We start from the raw sequence: 22,690 nt of genomic DNA, 5'->3' as shown, positions 1-22,690 counted from the left end.
GGGGACCGGGAAGGGTTGTCCACAAACCGTGGGAGTCCTGTTGAAGTACGCCAACTAGGATCCCACGGGTGTCACCGCCCTGGGGCGTGCCGGGGGCCCTTACCTCCCTAGGTTTCGGACAAGGCCACGCCCCTCGGAGTCCTCTACCGGACTACCCATACTTTTGGGGAAGGTGATGGCGCTTCCTTCCCCCCTTCATTTGCATAACAATAGACCCCTGCCAATGCCTAACCGCCAATACCGAAATAAGTTGTGACGTTTGCTACGAGGTAGGCGAAAAAACCAAAAGGCCTGAAGTGAGCCAACTTGGAAAAATTCCTACCAGGCCCCTTGCGGCGACCAACCGAAGTCCATAGCAAGGTCAAAGCTAGCTAATCCTAAAGGGAGGGTGGGCTGGGAAAACCGCTCGCTGAGCTGTAAAGGGGGCAAAGAGGGCGGTCCCCGGTCGCGCCAAGCCTTAAATAGGCTAGGCCACGCCTCCCCGGCCTGCTGATTGGTGGGCCGGGTTGCTGACGCGCCCGGGGATTCCCTAACCACGCGGGGGCAAGGGCCAGCCCCCGCGCGAGATGTGGGAGGGACTTCTGCCCGCAACCCCCTCTCCTCCCGAGTCGGAAATGGCTTTGCAATCACATTTGTCCCAATTGAAGTATATACACTGTTCCGAGAAGATAAATATTATCTATGTGCTTCACAGCTGAAGTAATATACATGTCTAAAGGGAGGAATGACTATAAGTCTTGTATATCCAGGTTCTATAATTTTCTGACAGAAATTAACTGACAGAGGAAATAGTACTGGCACAAGAAACATTAGTACCTGGTGAGGCAAATCTAGGTTGTTTTGATTTCCCCCAAAATTAATAAATGGCAAAAAATGTAGTTCAAATATTTATATATTTCTTTTTTGTTCTCATATTTGGACAATTTGAGCATGTTCCACCATTTCAGCAATTGATATTGTTTTATGTAGCCACTTTCTAGTGGTAGAAGCTACAGGGGTTTATCCAGTTAAGGCATACTCGGCATAGACCCATTTAAATCTATGGACTCAAGTTATGTTAGCTGATTTCACTGAGTTTACTCTGACTATAACTTAGCTGGATGGCAATCCTTTGGGCTGGAATCATTTAGGAGCAATTAAATGCTGCCACAGTGATTCCAGAGTAGAGCTTGAAATCTAAATAACTCAGAAGTATATTTAGTTGGTCATTAACTAAATTACACACATGACCTTTTTCACTTTCATTTTAGAATTTTATAGCTTTTTGTGAACCAACTCCATCAGAGGCATAGAAAACATTGGTTTGGGTTGGTTCAGTGTTGTAAATAAAGAGAAGAACAAAGGTACAAAAACAGAAAAGTTAAATTTATTTGCATTTCAAGGTATCCACATTGGCCAAAGAAGGTGAGAGAAATTCATATCGCTTAAGCTGGAGCCCTGACAACCTGGACAATGTCACTCTTTCTGCTAGCCCCGTTCATTCTGGGTAAGTAATACAGAAGACAAAGGAAGATAATAATTAGAATCTCGTCAGCTTGAACTAATGCTTATTTTGGATGTGCATTTTCCTGTGTTATTGTTTCAATGCAAAAGTTCTAACCATTCAGATTAAAGGACTCAATTACACTTCATATTGAAGCCATTTTGTAGCATTACGTCTCCACACTCCAAAGAATTTGTGACTTCAACAGTCAGTGAAAAATATTTTTTTGCAGATCCCAACAAATTTCTTTGCTAGAAGCAATGGTGGTTAAACTTGTTTGAAACAAATGCAAATTGATAATGTGGACATGCCCTAAGCCAGACCTAAAGCTCTTGAATATAATGTTGAATCCTGAAATCATTGGGAGTCCAGATTTCAGCAGGTTAAGGCTCAGACCTTGTATGACCATGTTCTATTGAAGATATTACAACTTGAAGCAAATATCAGTGGTGCTTTCATGTGGGGCTTTGGGGCAGAAGTCAAGGGCCTCACTCAGCATAACTGATGGGAGGACTCTCAGACACAACACTGATGGCTTACTACATTTCAAAATAAGAGGAGAATATACATTACATCTAAAGTGTAAAGTCTACAAAATACCCAATTGAGCCACTGAATGTCAGTACCTTTGGAAAGGTGCAGTTTTATACTAGCTAGTAACTGGCATCCAGTTTTACAGTTTCTTATACTTGTAATAATGGATAAAATTGACAATCACAGTTCTTAGCTGCTTTCAGGAGACCTTCATCAGTTTAGATGGGAAGGCTTCAAGAGACAATGAACCATAAAAATTCCATTCAGTCATGTATAAGCTGCTTTTGATTAAACAGGGCAGTGAGAGTACACAGCTGACTCCACCCCCAATGTCTTGCACATCACTGGCCATGTGCATACCAAGAGCCTAAAGGTAAAGGGACCCCTGACCATTAGGTCTAGTCGTGACCGACTCTGGGGTTGCGGCGCTCATCTCGCTTTATTGGCCGAGGGAGCCGGCATACAGCTTCCGGGTCATGTGGCCAGCATGACTAAGCCGCTTCTGGTGAACCAGAGCAGCGCATGGAAACGCTGTTTACCTTCCCGCCAGAGCGGTACCTATTTATCTACTTGCACTTTGACGTGCTTTCAAACTGCTAGGTTGGCAGGATCTGGGACCGAGCAATGGGAGCTCACCCCATCGTGGGGATTCGAACCGCTGACCTTCTGATCGGCAAGTCCTAGGCTCTGTGGTTTAACCCATAGCACCACCCGCATCCCAAGAGCCTATGCATGAGTAAATGCCCACACATATGTTTCCACATGATTGGAACTCCTGCATCACCTAGATGTGAAGAACAATTGACTAGAGCTAGAATCTGTAGGACATGGAAAATGTCAAGAGAGAAGGGATACCAGCACCACACCCATTTAAGCAATCTGGCACATATAATGTTCTTAATAACATAGTTTCATTATCAATTATCTTAATTTGATGTTATGGTACTTTGAAGAGCTGGGTCTTTCATTATTATACCTTAGATTACAAAATACAATTTGATAGTGTCAAATTTTGAACAGGATTATATCTATCACCAGTTTGGATGCATTTAGAAAGAGTGGCAAGAGGAAGAAAAAGACTGGAATGAACAGATGGTCTTTACATCAGAACTGATGCATACTGGCAACCATATTTTTTTCCAGCTGTGTGCTTGGTAAAATAATGGCACAATATCAGCTAGATTTTTTTTTTAACTTGGAAGCAAAAAATAAATGCAATAGGCAAAAATACATGGAGTTCAATTAAGTTTACTCTGTGAATAAGTATCAGCATATGATGGATTCCGTTTTCAGAGCTTCTCCGTGTAACTACCTCAGTGCACAGAGAACGTGTGTATGTGTGCCTGCAGAAAATGCATTCATTTATTCCACAAAGGAAGGGAATGCAGGTATAAATTGGCAACTTCTAATGAAATGGAGAAGCTCTGAAGTTCATGCCTGAAACAGAGCACTAGACTAAAGGGGAAGGCCTTAAAGCTTGTTTAGAAAACGTATCTTCATGTAATCAATTTGTGAAGGATGGATTGGGATCTCACCTGCTACCCCTGACTCCCAGTATCCACGCATTGATTGTGTTATCTGCACAGAGCCTATGGGTGTACAAGCTGTTCATGCATAGGCTTTGCCCACACAATCTGTATCTCCTCAACACACTTCTACAGGGAAACATCTGAATGGCCCGCTAGATTATACAGATTAAATTGAACTATATTGGTTGGGTAAGTCTCCTTTGTCAGTACGGGCTGGACTGCATGGTAGGTTGTTGTTTTTCATCCTGTTTGATTCTTATTATGAGTGTTCACACAGATAATCTAAGGTTTTTGTTCTCCATTATTCTAATGGCCAATACCAATTAGTGAATAATATTTCTGAAAGATTTTCAATTGTGAAACTCAGGATATTGTAATTCCCATGATAATTTCCCAAATTTATCTCATTTTTGATGGAGGTGGGAGGATTATGGAGGGAATGTAGCACTGGTGCATAAAATTGATAAATAATTAGAGTTATCATTCTTAGCTGCCTGTCTTCAAAAAAGGAGATTGGATCACTGCTAACAAGGTAACTGATTTATTTATTTTTAACCCAGTATGGTATTCTCACAAACAGCAGTGGAAACAGGACCTAGCAGCTGGAAGCTCTTTAAATAAAAATAAAATTACATATAAGCTTTTAAAGTATTTCTAAACCAAATAGTATTTCTATGCTGTTCCTTTAATAAAGTATTTCTAAACTTCCTACAATAAAGTTTTTTATTTTTTAAAAAAGCTTCTTATGAACAGCAGTTTCATATCCTTGAAAATAACAAGATGCAATTTCCCCTCATAATCACGGACAAGGGAACTATGGCAATGAATGCATCAATTTTGAAGCAGATAGGATAAGAAATTGGAAACAAGGAACATAAGTCAGAAAAATAAACAAAAATGAACCCTAATATGAACATGTGAACAACTTGAAAAAATAAAGACATATAATTAATGTCAAATGTGTTAATCTGGAAATCAGAATGGAAATGGGACCATATTGGCCAATTCAATGATAATCAGCATCCTTTTTTTTTCAAGGAGGCAGGAATGAAAAAAGGCAGCTAAGAGTGAAGATGGGTCCATCATAACAATACATCACTGACATCAATGCTCAATGCATTTAATGTTAACGATTTCTCAGTAGAATTAAATTTCAATGATATATAACCAAGACTGTGATGCTATAGTGTTTTCCTGGAAATAAGCCCAATTGAATGCAGTGTTGCTTACTTCTGAGTATATATACATAGGATTGTGCAGTGAATTCAGAATTGTGTGGTACTATGTTCAGTGTTAGGAGTTTGACACCCAATTTGTGCTGCAGCTGTTGTTGGTTTATTTTAGCCCATGAGTTTCTAGAGAACTCATTTGTCCATTCCAAGTACCTGATGACCGATTAAAACAGGGATAGCCAGTGTGTTGCCTTCTCAATATAGTTAAAGTAACTCCCAACCAGCATAGCCAGTGGCTAGTTATAATGGGAATTATAATCCGACAACATTTGGAAGGCACCATGTTGGCTACCTTTGGATTAAAGCTTTATAGCCTGCCATATGGAGACCACTGAAAAGCTCTTAACTGTTTCATATGGAAGATATAACATTGAAGAGGCTATTTCCATATGCAGTTGCCCATGAACTAGATGCATTAAAGCACAACTGTTCCCTGCTATTTATACATCTGCACACATATGGAGCTGCCTGGAACACTGATACAGGCAAGTGTTTCTATGTGGCCTCCATATTTTTTGGAGGTGGAATAAATTTGCAATGAGGGCTTGAGTCCCCCCCCCCCCAATCAGCAGAGATCAGAGAGGGACATCCTGTTTCATTAATCTTTGCACCTATATATATATATTCTCTCTGTAATCTGTGTTTACATATTCACTTTACATCTCTCCATTTGTAGGTTAAAACAGCTTCTCTTCCTCCTTTTATTTCATTTATTCATCCACTCTTTTTTTGTTTTGCTACTGTTGCAGCCGTTCATCTCCATGTTTTGACCATGACAACAGCAGGTGAACTTATATATAATTTCATTTTTAATACTTGCCTTCCTTTTGCCTTCCTTCTTCTGTCATCCTTTTCGTTTATTCACTTCAGGATGCTCTGGTGCATTGATACCATTCATTGCTTAGTATAGGAGAAAGATTTCTGCCTGTCCGTTGAATACGTTAACATCCTACATTTTGAAGAGTACAAAGGAAATACATTGTCTCCCCGCAAGAAACCTCCAAAATCTTGTCATATGCAATCCTTTTATCCCACACTCCCTGCCTCACAAAAATATTGTAAGCAATTATTAATTGGATACCTAAAGTAACTGGAAAAATTTAAAAGCAGTGCCTAGGCTTGCAATATTTTTACATGAACAAAATTCAGTCTACAATTAGAATTGTGCATTACAAATCGTTAGCTCTATTTCAGATTTTCTTCAATAAATTCAGATACATAGTGTGTTGTAACTATATTGCAGATGCCTGGAGCCATCAAGTCTTGAGTTGAAATCCTTCATGTAATTAAAAATGCATACATTATTTGAAGTTTAAGGAACATTATCATGCATAACTAAATGCAGATAAATGTAGGCAGTACCCTTTATCCAGAGAAAATCTGTCCTTACTTTCTCAAAGAACATTTTGAATTCTATTCAGTAGCCTTCATGCAAGGAGAAACATGCCCACTAACTTTAAGTAGGTGTTTGATTGGTCTCTTAGTTTTTTGCTGTCCCTCTAAAATGCAGCACAACTATTTTGCTGCGTTATTTTTATTTGCAAACTTGATAAAAATGCTGAAGCAACCTGATCAAGCTGTTTTGTATCTAATATTCCTCACTGTGACTAACTGTCTGCTGCTATCTCCTTGTTTCCCTGCATCAAATGGTAATCCCAATTTGAAGGCCTCCTGTGTGAGGCTGTGGTGGATGTAGGCTATTTAGGGCTGTTGTTTCCAACTGGGTGATGAGAAGCATGTCTGCCTGCCTGTTTAACCAACTAATTCAAATGTACCAGCATATCTGAATCCTTTGTGTGTAGCATGCTGTCTCTTTTGCCTGTTTTCATTAGTAAAAAGACTACAACCATAGTTTCATTTGCTCTGGTGTGACTACAGGACTCCCAGCCTACTGGGGCTGGTAGGACAGAAGGCAGTTGCTAGAGGTGATGGCAGCCAGATCCAACTAATTCTAGTTTTCTCCCCATCCTCCTCCCTGTTGAGTTCTACAAAGGCAATGGTGAAACTAAGGAGGAGAAAGCTAACCGTCAGGATCATCTTCTGGGCTGGTAGTATGTAAGAAGAAAGAATGAGAAGTGGGCTAAAAGCAGTGTCTAGCCTCTTCTGACCCCTAGCTGGATGCTATGCAAACATAAACATCCAATTTATAATTATCCATAGATGCCACAACCTTCCCGTTGCCTACTATGAGTACAGCTCTGCAAGTTTTTTGCTATCATATCTCCATGGACAGTCTTTCTGTTACGTCATGGGAGCATAAGGGGCCAACTGGATAAGCCCTGTGCGTGTGTGTGTGTGTGAGTGAGAGAGTGAGTGAGAGATGTGTACTATCATATTTGATATAGTTTCTTTTCTTGTAAGAGCAGAGGTTTACAGATGAAAGCAAGTTCTGTGCATTTGAAATTAAACCTCCCTGAAAAAGTTTTGCATGACCCTTCCTGCTGTTTATATCATTTTTTGACGTAGGGTTGAGTTATTCAAAATAATTATTTATCCTTCTATCAAAAAATGATATTCCATGGCTTTATGAAATTTGGTTGCATATAATAAATTATTATGAATTATATTTATATTAGTGCATATAAAGTGTGACCTTGTAGTAATTATTCTGAAATGTTTAGGGATCACTCCAAAGAGAATGTTTAGGGAGAACCAGAATGTCTGCAGTTTTCATTGCATCATCTGGCCTATGACACATACACAGAATAATGTTTTACTCTTAGAAGGAATAATATATTTACATATTAAATTATTATGAAAACAAGTACATACCTTTGAATTAAGAAAGGAAAAATCAACCCATAAGTGCTGGTAGGAGGGAAACTGAAACTCAAGATTCAATGCTATCTAACTGAAACAGCCCAGAGAGAATGTGTGTAAATAGCATCCTGAATTATGTCATTATCCTGTTAAAACCAAGAAGCTCCATCTCTTAAGAAATAGCACATTTGCACATTTAGACCAGAGGCATACAAACAATTTGTAGACTGTGGCAGAATCACCACACTGAACACTCTCTGTAGGAAATAGAGTTGCCAACTTTGTGTGTGTGTTTTTAAGAGATGTACCCCAAAAATGAAAATCCGGAAGGTGAAATAATTTCTGTCGCTGTAGCTGGATGTTCCATAATGTCTCATCTCCTTTTCATGAAGATGTTGAGGGGCAAGAACCCTGCTGGGAAAAAGTATTGACAGCCTTAGAGAGGTGAAATAGGGAAGATGCAGGGCGCATGGCATGTTTCAGGATGGCAAATCGTGTCTCCTAATTATCACCCATTAGCTTGGAGGGTTGTTATAACTGCATGCAGATCTCACTGGGGAAAGGTTCTGATTGTGAAGAGTGATGTAAACATTTGTATAAGGTATTAAAGGATGCAATTTTGCTTCAAGGGACTGAGGATGGGAGAAAGCAGGAAACAAGGGGAAGCAACATTAGAGAAAACTGGGAAGGGAAAATAGTGTTGGCATTTTCTCACCAATTTCAGCCCATTTTACATTTCCTTAACCATTTGGTGGGGATCTTACCAGCTGTTAAAGAATGCCAGCAATTTGCTTGCTTTCATTCACACTTTTTATGAACACAAATCAAGGTCTTATAGATCTTATGCACCCTCTGACCCCACTTTGCCTGCCAGGGGTTCGAATATAGCCTGCAAGGCCATTTCCCCTGACTCGTGCCCACTACCCCACATCTGGCATTATATGTGACTGCATTGTGGGACAGGTAGAGACACCGCTGTCAATGCACAACTTAAAGTGTGGACCTGATTGCGCGTTGGCAAGGCAGGTTCCAGCTCTGCCCTCCATCAGCTGATGTGCAGTAAAACCAAAGCCTGCCAGATAGGGTGTGCGAGTCAGCTCCCTGCAGGGAACTTTCTCACATGGCCAACTCCTGTAGAAAGCTGGCCTTGCCTCTACCACCTATTAGCTGAGAGGTGGTAAAGTGAAAATGTCAGACTCTTCGCAAGCTCTGCATGTTGGTTTGGAGTCCCACAGTTTAGGGACTTCCAAGTGCTCAATCAGCTGGCATGGTATCATTGAGATGTGAAATGGGCCCTGCCTACTGTCAAATTTGGCCCACAAGGCTAGGTTCAGATAAGGATCTGGCCTGCTGTCCTAGAATCTTTACTCATTTCAATCGCTAGATACAAAATTTACAAAAATTGAAATGGACTTCTTATTTACAGTAATTATGTAATCTCCGAGTATCCGAATACTATTTTTATTCAGTGTTATTCCTAATCTTATTTTACTGTGTTGCTGATGGACATATACAAACCAGCACAGCCAACCATGAGTGCAATTTTGTGGGCAGTTGCTTAACGCAACCCGTTGAAATGAGATATTTACAGGCTGAGGAATACACATCATGTCTCTCTGCATTTCTCTTAACTGTTATGAGTATACATATATGTTATCTTCTTAGGTCTGATTACTATTTATATTATTACTGAAAAGAGATACAGTAATAGTCACACCTACTTCATTGCAATTAATATGTAAAGCTGTGGATATAGGGTAGCACACAACACATAATTTTGGTTGACACAAGCCAGTAAGAATGGACATTTAATAACAAACATTATGATTGACTTCCAAATCAGATTGCATTATTTCTCCCAATTTTCAGTTTCCTCGTCAGTTTCATGGTGGATGCTCGAGGTGGTGCTATGCGGGGTTGCAGACACAATGGACTTCGAATAATTATTCCACCCCGGAAGTGCACTGCTCCAACACGAGTTACCTGCCGGTTGGTCAAACGTCATAGACTGGCCACAATGCCTCCAATGGTGGAAGGAGAAGGTCTGGCTAGCCGTTTAATTGAAGTTGGGCCTTCTGGTGCTCAGTTTCTTGGGTAAGAATTTTTTTTAATTATCCAAGATAATTTTAAAAAACATGACAAAGATGGTTTCGTTTTGTGATCTACTCTGGGGTGGCTCAGCACTTCAGTGCTCGAAGTGAAAACGTTGTATCTGATTTATTTTATGCTGATGGGCTCTGCAGTGAAAAGCGCAACACTGTTAGGCCAGCAATAATTCAATTAGCTTGTTTTGTTTTTTCCCCTTATTTAAAGCACCAGTAGCTACAACTCAAGGTTTAGTGTGCTTCCTGGAATAAGTCTGTTTAATCCACGCTGGGCTTTTAAAGCAGAAATCGTTTCGTGATTGCAGTCAATTAATTACATATTCGCTTTTAAGGGTAAAATGAAAATAGCACAAATGTTGCAAATGTAAATATAACATCTATTGAAAGATTCAAGAAAAGCTAAAGCTGCTTTCAAGGGGGACTTGTGTTCTCTCAGTGGATATTTTCTCAGTAATTGGGACTGCCTGGGAAGCACAAACCTATGATTTTTCTGGGGCTGCATTTTATTCCTTCTACTGCAGTACCCCACAGAAAGATCAGACGTGCTGCACTTGTTTTAGCAATTTTCTGCTGAAACCAGCAGTTTTCAACACTTTTATTTTATCAGCAATTTCCCTTACCGATGGTGGCATCCAAAAATGGATGATCAAAGGAAACCCCCCTCTGCTTAGAGCGAATGGCTTCAGCTGAAAACGGATAAAAGGATGAAGATGTCAAAGGAACAGCGTAAATCCAGCGTGAAGCAAATTTAAGGCCCTGTAGTCCCTAGACTTTCAGCCAGTTATCTTAACTAACATTTAGTTCTGGAGAATGGGGTTTGGGGAAAGAATGGGATGTATCTCTAAAATGCAGCATAGGAGGAAAAACCATCAACCATTTAACTCATTATTTTGTTGTTGCTGTGTTTCAATAGAGGAACTAGAAGATTCCTAAGCCTGAAAAGATGGGTAGATGCACATCTGTGATAAAAGGGTTGCTTTTAGGGTTTACGAAAGCGCCCTTCAATACTAGAAAATTGTTTAAAGAAAAGCATCAAACCCAAACTAAGGAAAGCCTTTGCTGTCACATTTTGTATTTTCAGTTCTTCTCTTCCTCTATCTACCTGTTTCTCCTCCTTCCAATACACTCACAGTAAACTCAACAACTTTTGGTTTCCCCCCTACCCTTTCAGCCTAGTGGGGAATGTCTATGGAAACTCACATGTACTAAGAGTTTACATACCATTTCTCAAGGGCATGTCTTACACCGCTGGCACTTTCCTGAGTGGCGTCCTGGCAGTGAAATCAAAGTCACTGAACACTTCCTGCCAAGCCAAGCCTTACATTAATTCATTTGCTCATAAGTCCTGAAGACTGGATTTTGCTCCCATTAATATTAGAAGCAAGGCTAGCATACCACTGAACCTACTGAGGACAAGATAAGGTTGCAAAATTCTGGGGAGCTCTTTTTATGAATTATCAGGATCAGTGGGGCATACCTAAACAAATCAAGGCAGAAACCTGTTCAGTGTACAGCCTAATTCCACTCTTGAGCAGACAGTGCACTGGGGTTTTGGAAAACAAAATACATAAAGCTTATTTATTTTCTTTCTTTCACTGCTGCTTTGGATGTACTCAGTAAACTTCACCTGCCTACGGCTCCTCCCCCACTTAATGAGGGAGAAAGTTTGGTCAGCCGAATCCTTCAGCTGGGGCCTCCAGGGACCAAATTTCTTGGGTAGGAGAGACTTAAAACAAATTGATGGATGCTGGCCTTCCCATTCTTCTCCTTCTGCAATATTATTTTTATGTCATTGTGCCCATGACATTGTCCCTTTCTATGATTTTAAATTCTGTATTTACCTAACCTTTAGTGGACCATTTTCCAGCCCTTGTGGTATGTGGTTTTTGTTTTGGTGATATGTTTGTACCTTTTCTTAAAGTTCCTTGAACTCCACTTATGATTTAGCATGAGAACTTCCTAGCTGTGAAATGTAACAGTTGTTATAGCTGTTGTGTGCTTGACGTCTGTCGCAAAGCAACCTGGACTGGAACTGTAGGAATCTACTGTACAATATTTTGCCTCTATTGTCACCAACACAACGCTGATATGTTATATATTGGATATAACATAGAACTTAGCATGATATATACAAGATGGCCTATGTAATTCAGTTATTATTGTGAGACTATTGATACACAAATGTATTTATAGTTTTTGCAAAAACGGGAATCACAAGTTATGATGAAACATATATACAATATGGGCACAATGAGCAGAAATTTGATTTTGCGCTTGTAGATTAATATAGAATAATCATTTTCACTATAAATTAGGAGTCTGGAAAATGTCAACTGAAACAAAGAGCCAATATAAAATCAATGCAGATTGATGACAGATGTGGCCTGTTTCTTAAATAGATTTGTATTCTCCTATAAATCATATTTTTTCTTTAATGTGTCCATATATGTATATACATAGATAACAGTAGATTCTGCATGATAAATGTGATTGCACAGGATTCCACACATCAAAACAAGTTTCAAATGTGTGGGCTTTATTCATTCCAGATTATAATTCTACAGCCCCAATGCCAGCCCCTGCTGCTTTGGCAAGTACCATAGATGCTGTGTGATTTTTATTTATATATAAAAAAAGTGGGAGTACATTGCTCACTGGTCCTAACAACAAGCTATATAATGCCAAAGTGGTTCTAGTATGCTTTTTTCAGGATCGTATCCAGGAATGGCAAAGAAGCCGGCCGTATTCCAGGTCACTTTGTAACAGACTGAGAAAACTTGTATTGATTTGCTGCCCATTTGGCACAGTCCTTTAACGTGCTGTGTTGCTGTAATAGGCCTGTGATTGTCGAGATTCCTCACTTTGCGGCTTTACGTGGTAAAGAAAGGGAGCTGGTGATCCTGCGCAGTGAGAATGGAGACAACTGGAAGGAGCATTTCTGTGAATTTACAGAGGATGAGCTGAATGAAATCCTAAACGGGATGGATGAAGGTACACAGTGTGCTAAGAAAGGAGAAAAGCCTGAAAGCCACAGAAAGGAAATGATAATGAACTTAAAAAATAAATAAAAACATTATTCTGCAACCACAAATAGATTACTGCATGCATTTGCTATGCATATTTGCTATATGTAGTTTCTGTGTGGCTAACTCTCCACCGAGCTGACATGTACAATGACATGTGGCCAATGAATATTTGTGTGCAAGACCATTCGGTCTGTTAACCTGGCATATGATGGAACAAGTAGAAAAGACAAATAGAACATCAAAACTTGTGGCGTTTGCCTTCTTTCTGTAAGTCAGAACAGTTTAAAATGACTCATGGGTAAGACAAACACATTTACCAGCAGCTTCGTGAATTCTCACTAATATTTCCCCATTTTTGCGAATTTGTGGTCAAATCTCCCTGCGCTAAGTGAAAGATCTATTTGGGTATCCAAGTGACATGAAGTTTTTGATGATACAGATTTGTTATTCTGGACAAAACTGCAAAAATCTGAAGAAACCCTTTAATAGCAATCCTAACACATTGTGTGGTCTTTGCCAACCACATTTACATTCAATAGTAAGGCCATAGTGGCAAATAAGGAAGATGAACATAGTCTGAATGTAGAGATCACAAATCTTTCTGTAGTCATAGAGACATCTAAACTCTAGAAAATTAGTGAAGTAGGTGTTGGGTTGGGTTGAAAACTGGCCATTAGGAGTAGCATGAAGTAACTTTTGAATTTTATAGCTTTGAGGGTTTACTTTGGCTGGTCAATGCACGATCTGAAAAGTTATATATATATATATATATATATATATATATATATATATATATATATGATTACTGTAGAAAATAATTATGGTTTAACTATGGTCTCTTTTTACTTAGTCCTTGACACACCAGAAGAGCTGGAGAAGAAACGCATTTGTCGTATCATCACTCGGGACTTCCCACAGTACTTTGCAGTGGTGTCCCGAGTCAAACAAGACAGTAACCTCATTGGACCCGAGGGTGGTGTGCTAAGCAGTACAGTAGTACCTCAAGTGCAGGCTGTCTTTCCAGAGGGAGCACTAACCAAGCGAATTCGTGTTGGTCTGCAGGTAAGAGAAATGAGGACAAGGCTTTACATTATCTAACTGGCAGCATTTCTGTTGATGAGAGGAGTTTCTTCATTCCATTTTTAATTATTTATCTGGTTTCTTTCCTGTATGTCACTCCCCCTGAATTCCAGTAGCTAGAAGAATTAATAAAACTATTTCTGGACCTCTGGTTCCTTCCTACAGTTAATCAGAACAGACATGCACGTTGATAAAACTTTACAAAACAAACAAAGAACCACATTGATGCAATCACACATATGATTGCGTTTAGATCCTTTTTGCAGATGTGCACACTGGTATCCATTTGGCAGTGTCTTACTATGCTTGCACGCTATTCTGTACAAAATTTGAAAATAAAAAAGCAACATCAATGGAGAATTACTAAAGCGTTGGCTCCCATTTGAGAAGTCACAGTAGGTAATTCAGAATTTCAGAAACAACCCTCGTTTCTCTGGAGGCCGCTGGTTATCTTTGCACAAACGATTCCTGCCTTTATAAACCAGGATATGCATGTACTCAATGAATCTGCAACAGTTCCTTCGCACCTACCTTCACTTGAGCAGGGAAACCAGCCCAGAAGCCACTGTTAACAATTGCTTCTTGTTATGACATAACTGAGATACTGCTTAATGGCTTCCAAATAAACTAGGAGATGGAGCCATGTTTAAAGTTAGCTTTTGAATGCTCGTTTATTTGGAAGCTGCTAAGCATAGTTCTTGCTTTACACATAACAAGAAGCAATGGTTAACTGACGTTTCCAGCTATGTATTCCCACTTATGCTAAAGGAGAAGAGAAGTAGGAGTGAAGGAATGAGCTGGGTGTATGGAGCTGGCTGGAATGGTATCTATTTTATTCAGAGAAAATAATAACAGAAGCTACTGAACAGTTTCATTGCAAATATTGCTTTATCTAAAAGACTGCCACAGTAAATTAAAGATATTTTGAGTTTAAAGCAGATGAATAAAAGTTGTGAGTTCACTAACTATGACTCTGTCAGTCTACATTCAGCAAGTAATTTAACTTCCATTTCTTCCAATTAACCTCTTTTCACAACTGTGATTAGAGTTCCATATTTCTGGTCTAATTTACAAATAAATTGGAAGTGGTAGGCTTTGCGAACTTGCATTGAATGCTTTGAAGTTATGATGAAAGGTTTGATTAGTTAAATGTTCATAAAGCACTTTATGATTCCCAGATTATGTAAAAATATAAAGCTGTGTCCAATTTGTCACTCATCTGCTTGCTAGAGAATGGTGACCTCATCCCATCTCTGAATGGGCTTGAAGATTTTTCAAAGAATTCTCAGAAGGAGCTTGGGTTTCCCCAGGAGCTCTGTGGCAACCTCTCTAAGGACATAGAAGGCTTGGTAATCTATGATTCCGATGGATATTTGCACTGGGAGCAGCCTTTAGCGCTAATAGCAATTGTCTGTTCTGGTTGGGGTTGAAGTCCCTCTGAAGGAACAGGTGTGCAAGGTACATCTTGAGCCATCTCTGTCACTGGAGGTCCAAAATCTCTTCAAAAAGTCTTCACTCAAATCCATAGTTCCAACAGACAGCCTTCCGCAATTCTTGCGGTCTCCTACCACAACCCACACAGCAGACTGTAGCCCTTTTATACACAAAGATACTTGTCAAATCTGCCCAGTAACACAGATAAGAGAATCTCAAGATGCCTGCAGGTGCATTGAGTCATCTCTGCTGGCTCATAGAGTATTAACCCATTAATTGCATTCCTTAACAAGGCGGTAATAGCCTTACCAAAGTGGTCCATGCACTGATATCCTCAAGACTTGATTACTGTAATATGCTCTATGTGGGGCTACCCATGTATCTGATCTGAAAACTGAAGCTAGTACAGAATGCAGGAGCAGGCTACTGGCAGCATGCTGACAGCACTTGCCAGTTTGCCATCAGGTGAGGCTCAAGGTCCCTAGTGCTAATTCACAAAGCCTTAAGCAACTTGGATTGCAAGTACTTTAAGGACCATAATGCGCCATGTCAATCACTGAAATCCTTTGATGCACTCATTGTGTTTCCCCATCCCCCTGAGGTTTGGTTGGACTTTGGAGGACTGAGCCTATAGTATGGCAGGCCGTGGAAATCCCTGCTAGTAGGGGGTCCCATGGAGCTCCCAGGCTGAAAAATCATTATGTTATTTAGACCCTAACCCTTTGAAATCACTGGCCAGTATTTATGGATGCTTTTATTAATCGTTTCATTGTTGTAATTCTTGTATGATGTACACTGACATTTACTTTTATGAAAGTGTGGTTTATAAATATTTAAATGAATAAATAAATTGCGGGTAGAAGACAGGAGTAAGCAGGAAATGGAATTGTAATTAATTGAGGCACGTGGAATGTGCAATGGGTAATCAGATTTATATAGCTTTAAATATATAGTCAAATTCATAGAAGACATTGCCCAGTGTCTACGAATGATGATGAATATATGCTACTGCCAGAAACAAAGACAGCAGACCAGTCACTTGTGAAGAAAAGTGAGAGAAGACTGTTGCGTTTACATCCTGATTGTGGACCTGCCAAGGGCATCTAGTTGGCCACTGTGGAGAAGAAGAGGATGTTGTTATGATTGTTCAGATACCAATAATTAAGACTTTCATTTTGTGCATGTCTTTGGTTAGGCTCAACCTATGCACAATGAGCTTGTAAAGAAGATTTTAGGCAACAAAGCCACATTCAGCCCTATTGTCACATTGGAACCCAGGAGAAGAAAATTCCATAAGCCAATAACAATGACTATTCCTGTTCCTAAAGCCTCTAGTGATCTGATGATTAATGGATATGGGGGTGATGCACCCACTCTAAGACTACTATGCAGCATAACAGGTAAGCTCATAAGAAGTAACTTGAATAGCTCAGTCGGTAGAGCATAATACTCTTAATCTCAAAGTTGTGGATTCAAGCCCCATGTTGGGTAATAAATCCCTGTATTGCAGCGAGTTGGGCTAGATGACTGTCATGGTCCCTTCCAACTCTACAGTTCTATGATTCTAAATGCACTGATGGGTCCATTGAGAAGGGTGGCATTGTATGTTGATGTTGTAGAGAACTCACTGAAAGCTCTTGCTTAGTCCATATTTGCAAAGTGAAAATAATGACCTCCATAGTTTATAGTTGAAATAAGATTTTGCATCTTGGTACCAAAAAAATGTGGGTGGGTGTGTATTTATTTATTTATTTATTTATTTTAATATCAAGTTATTAACCCTGAGCAACACCCAAGAACAGACCTTGGCTACAGCTTGTAAAGTTAGAGCTTCACCACAAGCTCAGATTCAAATGAAATGCTGCGCCAAATCTTGGAGTCACTCGGTGCAGGAGTAAGGAGGACTCTGGAGACGCAAATTGGCTGTCAGCTCCTCTCCTGTTCTTGTGGTCTCACTAAGCCAGGCACCCCCAAACTCGGCCCTCCAGATGTTTTGGGACTACAACTCCCACCATCACTAGCTAACAGGACCAGTGGTCAGGGATGGTGGGAATTGTAGTCCCAAAACAGCTGGAGGGCCGAGTTTGGGGATGCCTGCACCAAGCCATACTTTGACAACCAGGCCATTGACTTCTTGTAGGAATGCTGAACATTTTTTCTCTTTGTCCTCAATTGTTTCAGGTGGAACAACACCTGCTCAGTGGGAAGACATCACAGGAACAACACCATTAACTTTTGTCAATGAATGTGTTTCCTTCACCACAAACGTATCTGCCAGGTACCACTGTCTAGAATAGTATATTTTCTTTAAACTGTACTTAAGTGTTTCGGCACTGTATCTTCAGCTTGATTACTTCTTAATCGGACACAAGTACCCCACTGAAGTTTTATTTATCATTATTTACTTATTTGATTTATATACTTTATCAAAAGATCCCAGGGCAGTGTACAACATTAAGATCACATTTTATGGGGCATAATAGTAAAAAACATAATGAAAAGCATAGTAATAGATAGCATAATAATAAAATAATCATAAGTCGTCATCCCCCAGCTTTAACAGGCCATAGATTAATGGCCAAAGGCATGGGTAAAGAGGTATATTTTTGCCTGGTGCCTAAAGATACGTAATGATGGCACCAGACAAGCCTCTCTGAGGAGAGCCTTTCTCAGACAGGGAGCTACCACAGAAAAGGCCCGTTCTAGTGTTGCCACCCTCTAAACCTCTTGGGGAGGAGAGACATAGCAAAGAGCCTCAGATAACAAGTGTAGGTTTGTATGGAGACAGGAAGTCCTTAAGGTATTGTGCTAATGTGCTAATTCTGGTATTGTAGTGTTTGCAAAGTAATCCATCCTCTGGCCTGACCCTAAAATAATGATTAATTCTGGAGTCTGAAGAGTCTAATGTTGTTTTAATATCTGTTCTGAAGCTGGCAGCCATGGTATCCTAATATGGACAAAAGGAGAAACTGTGGTTAATTAGAGCTTTCCTGGTTTGATCACCTGTGCGCTGCAAAGGGGGTGAAGGGACTGTGTACATATCCCAGTTCATATCCCAGCTGAAAATGACTGTTCCAATGCATTTTGGTAATCTGGGAATCAGTAGAGATCCATTTCAAATTACACTCAGGCTTGGGCCACACCCAATGCAGAATCTAGATGATTTTCCCCCCCATTAAGAATTTGTTTATTTCAACCTAATGCGCAAGTTATTTGAAATCAATACTAGTGTGATTCCTGGATGTATTTTCCAAATTCTGAACTTGTGTGTGCGTTATGCTAGACTTAACTATGTAACAGTTTTCCATGTTTGTTTATTTGCAGGTTTTGGTTGATAGACTGTCGACAGATACAGGAATCTGTTACGTTTGCTTCCCAAGTATACAGAGAGATTATCTGTGTGCCCTACATGGCCAAATTTGTAGTGTTTGCCAAATCACATGATCCTATAGAAGCCCGATTAAGATGTTTCTGCATGACGGATGATAAAGTGGATAAAACGCTAGAACAGCAAGAAAACTTTGCTGAAGTTGCCCGAAGCAGAGATGTAGAGGTATGGAATTAAACATGCAAAATGAATTCCTTCATTCACATTTTAGTACATGTATTTTTAAAACCATTGTCTTAATTTCCTTTTGTAGGTAGAAAGAAAAAGAAAATCTCTCATTTTAAATCTTAATGTGGGTAATATCCAGCTAAGTCACCCTCTAAGAATACCCACTGATTTCAATTGGTGTACTCTGTGTAGAATTAAAACTGGTCATTACTGTATATTCTTTATCTGCTTGTTTGTTTGTTTATTAGAAATATTTTATAGCCCACCCTTAATCTATACAGATACCGGAATGGGGTATGAAACATATACAAATATTAAAATACCTAACAAAAATATGTTAGAACACATGCAGATATTTCTTTTTATTGGGAAGAAAAGGAACTACAGTGGTACCTCAGTTTAAGAACAGTCCTGTTTAGGAATGATTTGGTTTACGAACTCCGCAAAACCGAAAATAGTGTCCCGGTTTGAGAACTTTACCTCGGTCTAAGAACAGAATCCAAACGGTGGAAGGGCACCGGCGGCGGGAGGCCTCGTTAGGGAAAGCGCACCTCGGTTTAAGAACGGTTTCGGATTAAGAACGGACTTCCGGAACAGATTAAGTTCGTAAACTGAGGTACCACTGTACAGGGACTCCCGTTCCAGATTAAAACATTTATATGGAGGGTGGAACTGAACCTTTCCTACTCTTGTTTCGTTTTTCCTTGACATTCTTCCCACCCCTGCCATGGGTGGAAAGCTGCTTTTGCTATGGGAGGAAAAACTATTTGCCATAGGTGCAAATAGCAGCTTTCAAGAGGAAATGGTCGAAGGAAAAAGGGTTAATCCTTCTCTCTCCACCACCATTTCTATGCCATGTTTGTGTTGCAGATCAAGTCCCCCTGCAATTTTGTTTAGTGGCAAATACAATCACATAGCACATTGTCCAGATTGGGATCTGAAACAATATGTGGCACCTATCTCCACCCTCTAAGAGGAATTCTCCTGTTCAGTATTCTTCCCAACCTAGAACAGCCATAGTTCAGATCAGTTATGGATTTTAAGCAGGGGAAAATATTTTTTATCTTCCTTGTTTGCGTATAAGACTTTGTGTTATACTATATAGTACTTGAGGGCCGGCTGTCATCTCCCAAAACGCTTTATTGCCATTTAGCAAAGTGGTGGTTCTAGAGGGCTGTGGAATCTGTGGCCCCTCAGATGAACTTCCACTTCTGTCAATCCCAGCCAGTGGACCAGTGCATTCTAGGAATTGAATAAAGGTAATAATGAACTCTCTTCTACATGATACTTACTGCTATTATATTTTGTTCTTTATCAACCCTATGTAGGTATTAGAAGGAAAGCCCATCTATGTGGACTGCTTTGGGAATCTAGTACCACTAACAAAGAGTGGCCAACATCACATATTCAGTTTTTATGCCTTCAAAGAAAATAGACTTCCATTGTTTGTCAAGGTAATAGATACAAGTCCATATCTAAACTTTCATTTTATTTGGTGGCGACTATTCAACAAGCAGAAACAGCCCATCCATATACAGCCAGAAACCACCATTCTTTAACTATTTTAATAATAGCACCAAAGCTGATGAACTGCATTTCAAGGGCAGTGGTCTACTTTATCTCCTTTTGTGCACCTAGATGTGCAACAGTGCTTTGGCATTTTATGCAATGGAATGAAAAACAGCAAATGGGGGGGGGGGGAGTAGTTGCCTGAACATTCAAATAAAAATCTAAGATCTATAAAACTGTTGATATCTGTCCTCTGGCTTTAGATCTCCCTTTGGAGATTCAACATTTTCACTTTAAGGCAAAAATATTAAAGTTTCTTTAAGCAGGGTTTAGTGGCAGTGGGTAAATAGAACTTTACTTAGGTACTGTCATACCTCTGGTTGCGAAAATGATCCGTGCAAGAGGCACGTTCACAACTCGCAGCATTCGCAGCCTTAAGCGCTGCGTCTGCACACGCATGTGACACAATTCGGTGCTTCTGCGCATGTGCAAGCGGTCCGCAACCCAAAAACGCGCAACCCGCAGCGTTCATAACCCGAGGTATGACTGTATGTCTTCATCTGTACATTTAATACATTTGCATCATAAATATTTTATAATTTTGTCTCTGTAGTATTTTGTATCTCTTTAAGCTGTAGCATTGTGTGTGTTTTGCTTTGCTTTTTGCACTAGGTCCGAGACACAACACAAGAACCTTGTGGGCGCTTGTCATTTATGAAGGAGCCTAAATCTTCTAGAGGCCTCGTACATCAAGCCATCTGCAATCTGAATATCACATTGCCAAATTACACAAAGGTACTGCATAATACAATGAAAAGATCTTTGCTCACATACTAGCCGGCACACTGACATTTTAGAGCTCCTAATCCCTGGCTTTGTTTTGCACAAACTACAAGGAGTGGCTTATCTTTTGGGTTAAGTGGCTGTGAGTTTTTATTTTTAAGACTTTAATTAAACATTTTTTAATATTACATATAGAGTAGGATTGGGGAGCCCGTGGCCCTCCAGATGTTGCCAAATTACATCTCTCAACATCTCCTCCCATTGGCTGTGCTGGATGGAGTGGATGGCAGATCATCATCTGTAAGGTCATAGGTTCCTCACCCCTAACATAGAGGGTGCATTAATTATAGAGTATTCTCTAGGTGGGGGCTCTCACACCATGGCCTTGAATTGGCTCAGCAGCATCGATTTTCTGAGTTAAAAGTGTAAATACTGGGGATTATATATATCCAAAGAGCCAATACCAAAAGAAGCCATCATATGATACTTTGCAGATTTCTTGAGCATTAAGCCTAGTAGTTTGCTCAGACAGAAGTGTAGTGCTGGAGGAGAAAGACTGCAAAGGCACTTTAGTGTCTGGGTTCTCATATATATCACCTTCCTGCCCATTCCAAGTTGATCTGTGATCTTCTGTTTATTTGTGTTCATAGGTAAGTCATTCACATAAGCAATTAAATGCATAGAACAGAGTCTCATGTGCACGATGTGTGTCTTCTCACTTTCATTGGAATTTAAAGTATTACAGATTTAAGCTTGAAAAATCAAATATGAAGAGAGAGCAATTAACACATGCAAAATTTTGTTACATTTTCTTTGACATTCCAACCATGTATTTTCAGGATTGGCATAAGACCTCCACCGCCACCTCCTCACTTTTGGGGGGTAGCAGCGTAGCATTGCCCTGCTTGCTTTCAACAGTATTTGCTGTTGTCACAGCAATTCGGTGACATTCCTCAGAACAGGATATGCCAAGCAGCCAACAGTAGTGATGGTGGGGGCAGCCCTACAGGTGGTGAATGGAGGTTCACAATCTGCTGCCTCTCCCAATCCACTGCCTGAGCCAGCATGGCAAATGGCAGGTCCAATCTTGTATACTTGGGTCAGGCTTGGTGGTTGAGAAGTAGTATCTTGGCTTCTTTGAAATGCAGTAATAAAAATCAAGAAAGAGCCTAAAATATCCAAACAGCTTCCCACTTTTTAATTATCTTAAGTCCCCAGCTTAAGAAAAATAATGAACTGATTCTCTTGTTCCCTTTTTTTCCTCCCTAGGAAAAAGTGCAGAAATAGTGTTCGTTTTGTACTCTTGCCAATTGAATATGACCAGAAATCATTCTTTTCCTTTAACTGCATCCTATCTTTTCCTGCTCTGTTTTTCTCTTTTCTTGCATGGCATATTGGGCTGAAAGGAATCAGAATCAGATCAAGAACAGGAAGAAGAGGTAATCTTGCTAATAGATCAGTACTCTATAAAACCCCTGTGACCAAAATTAAAATTCCCTTGGGTATGCATGCGGAAGTTCACCAAGTCTCCCTGCAATGCACTCACTCATGGCTCCAGAGTCCTCGAACTCTGAGGAGCAACTCTTCAAATTGTAAAGAGCTGCAGCAGGAGGGGGGGAAAGATAAAAACACAGTACGTGTGATCTTTTAAATTTTTAT

The 22,690-nt window shown here is 39.9% G+C and overlaps 1 protein-coding gene across 50 annotated transcripts in view; it reads left to right on the top strand.

Moving 5' to 3' along the window:
* ANK2 (ankyrin 2) overlaps positions 1-22,690 on the top strand; it is a 320,751-nt gene that overhangs the window by 269,650 nt on the left and 28,411 nt on the right. For 16 of the 50 annotated variants that reach the window (XM_053403696.1, XM_053403706.1, XM_053403705.1 and 13 more), the window contains 13 exons: positions 1,383-1,486; positions 4,037-4,078; positions 5,528-5,563; positions 9,408-9,632; positions 11,261-11,359; positions 12,480-12,634; positions 13,520-13,731; positions 16,379-16,583; positions 17,365-17,461; positions 18,508-18,736; positions 20,068-20,193; positions 20,921-21,043; positions 22,438-22,470. In XM_053403696.1, coding sequence (XP_053259671.1) covers positions 1,383-1,486; positions 4,037-4,078; positions 5,528-5,563; positions 9,408-9,632; positions 11,261-11,359; positions 12,480-12,634; positions 13,520-13,731; positions 16,379-16,583; positions 17,365-17,461; positions 18,508-18,736; positions 20,068-20,193; positions 20,921-21,043; positions 22,438-22,470 — 1,686 coding nt within the window. The remainder of the gene's footprint in view (positions 1-1,382; positions 1,487-4,036; positions 4,079-5,527; positions 5,564-9,407; positions 9,633-11,260; positions 11,360-12,479; positions 12,635-13,519; positions 13,732-16,378; positions 16,584-17,364; positions 17,462-18,507; positions 18,737-20,067; positions 20,194-20,920; positions 21,044-22,437; positions 22,471-22,690) is intronic. The other 34 variants (XM_053403733.1, XM_053403711.1, XM_053403738.1 and 31 more) reach the window with 8 other exon arrangements.

Source organism: Podarcis raffonei, chromosome 9, assembly GCF_027172205.1.
Source record: "Podarcis raffonei isolate rPodRaf1 chromosome 9, rPodRaf1.pri, whole genome shotgun sequence".
NCBI lineage: Eukaryota > Metazoa > Chordata > Lepidosauria > Squamata > Lacertidae > Podarcis > Podarcis raffonei.
The sequence above is the reverse complement of the archived record's forward strand: the minus strand, read 5'-3'. Positions and strand labels throughout refer to the sequence as shown.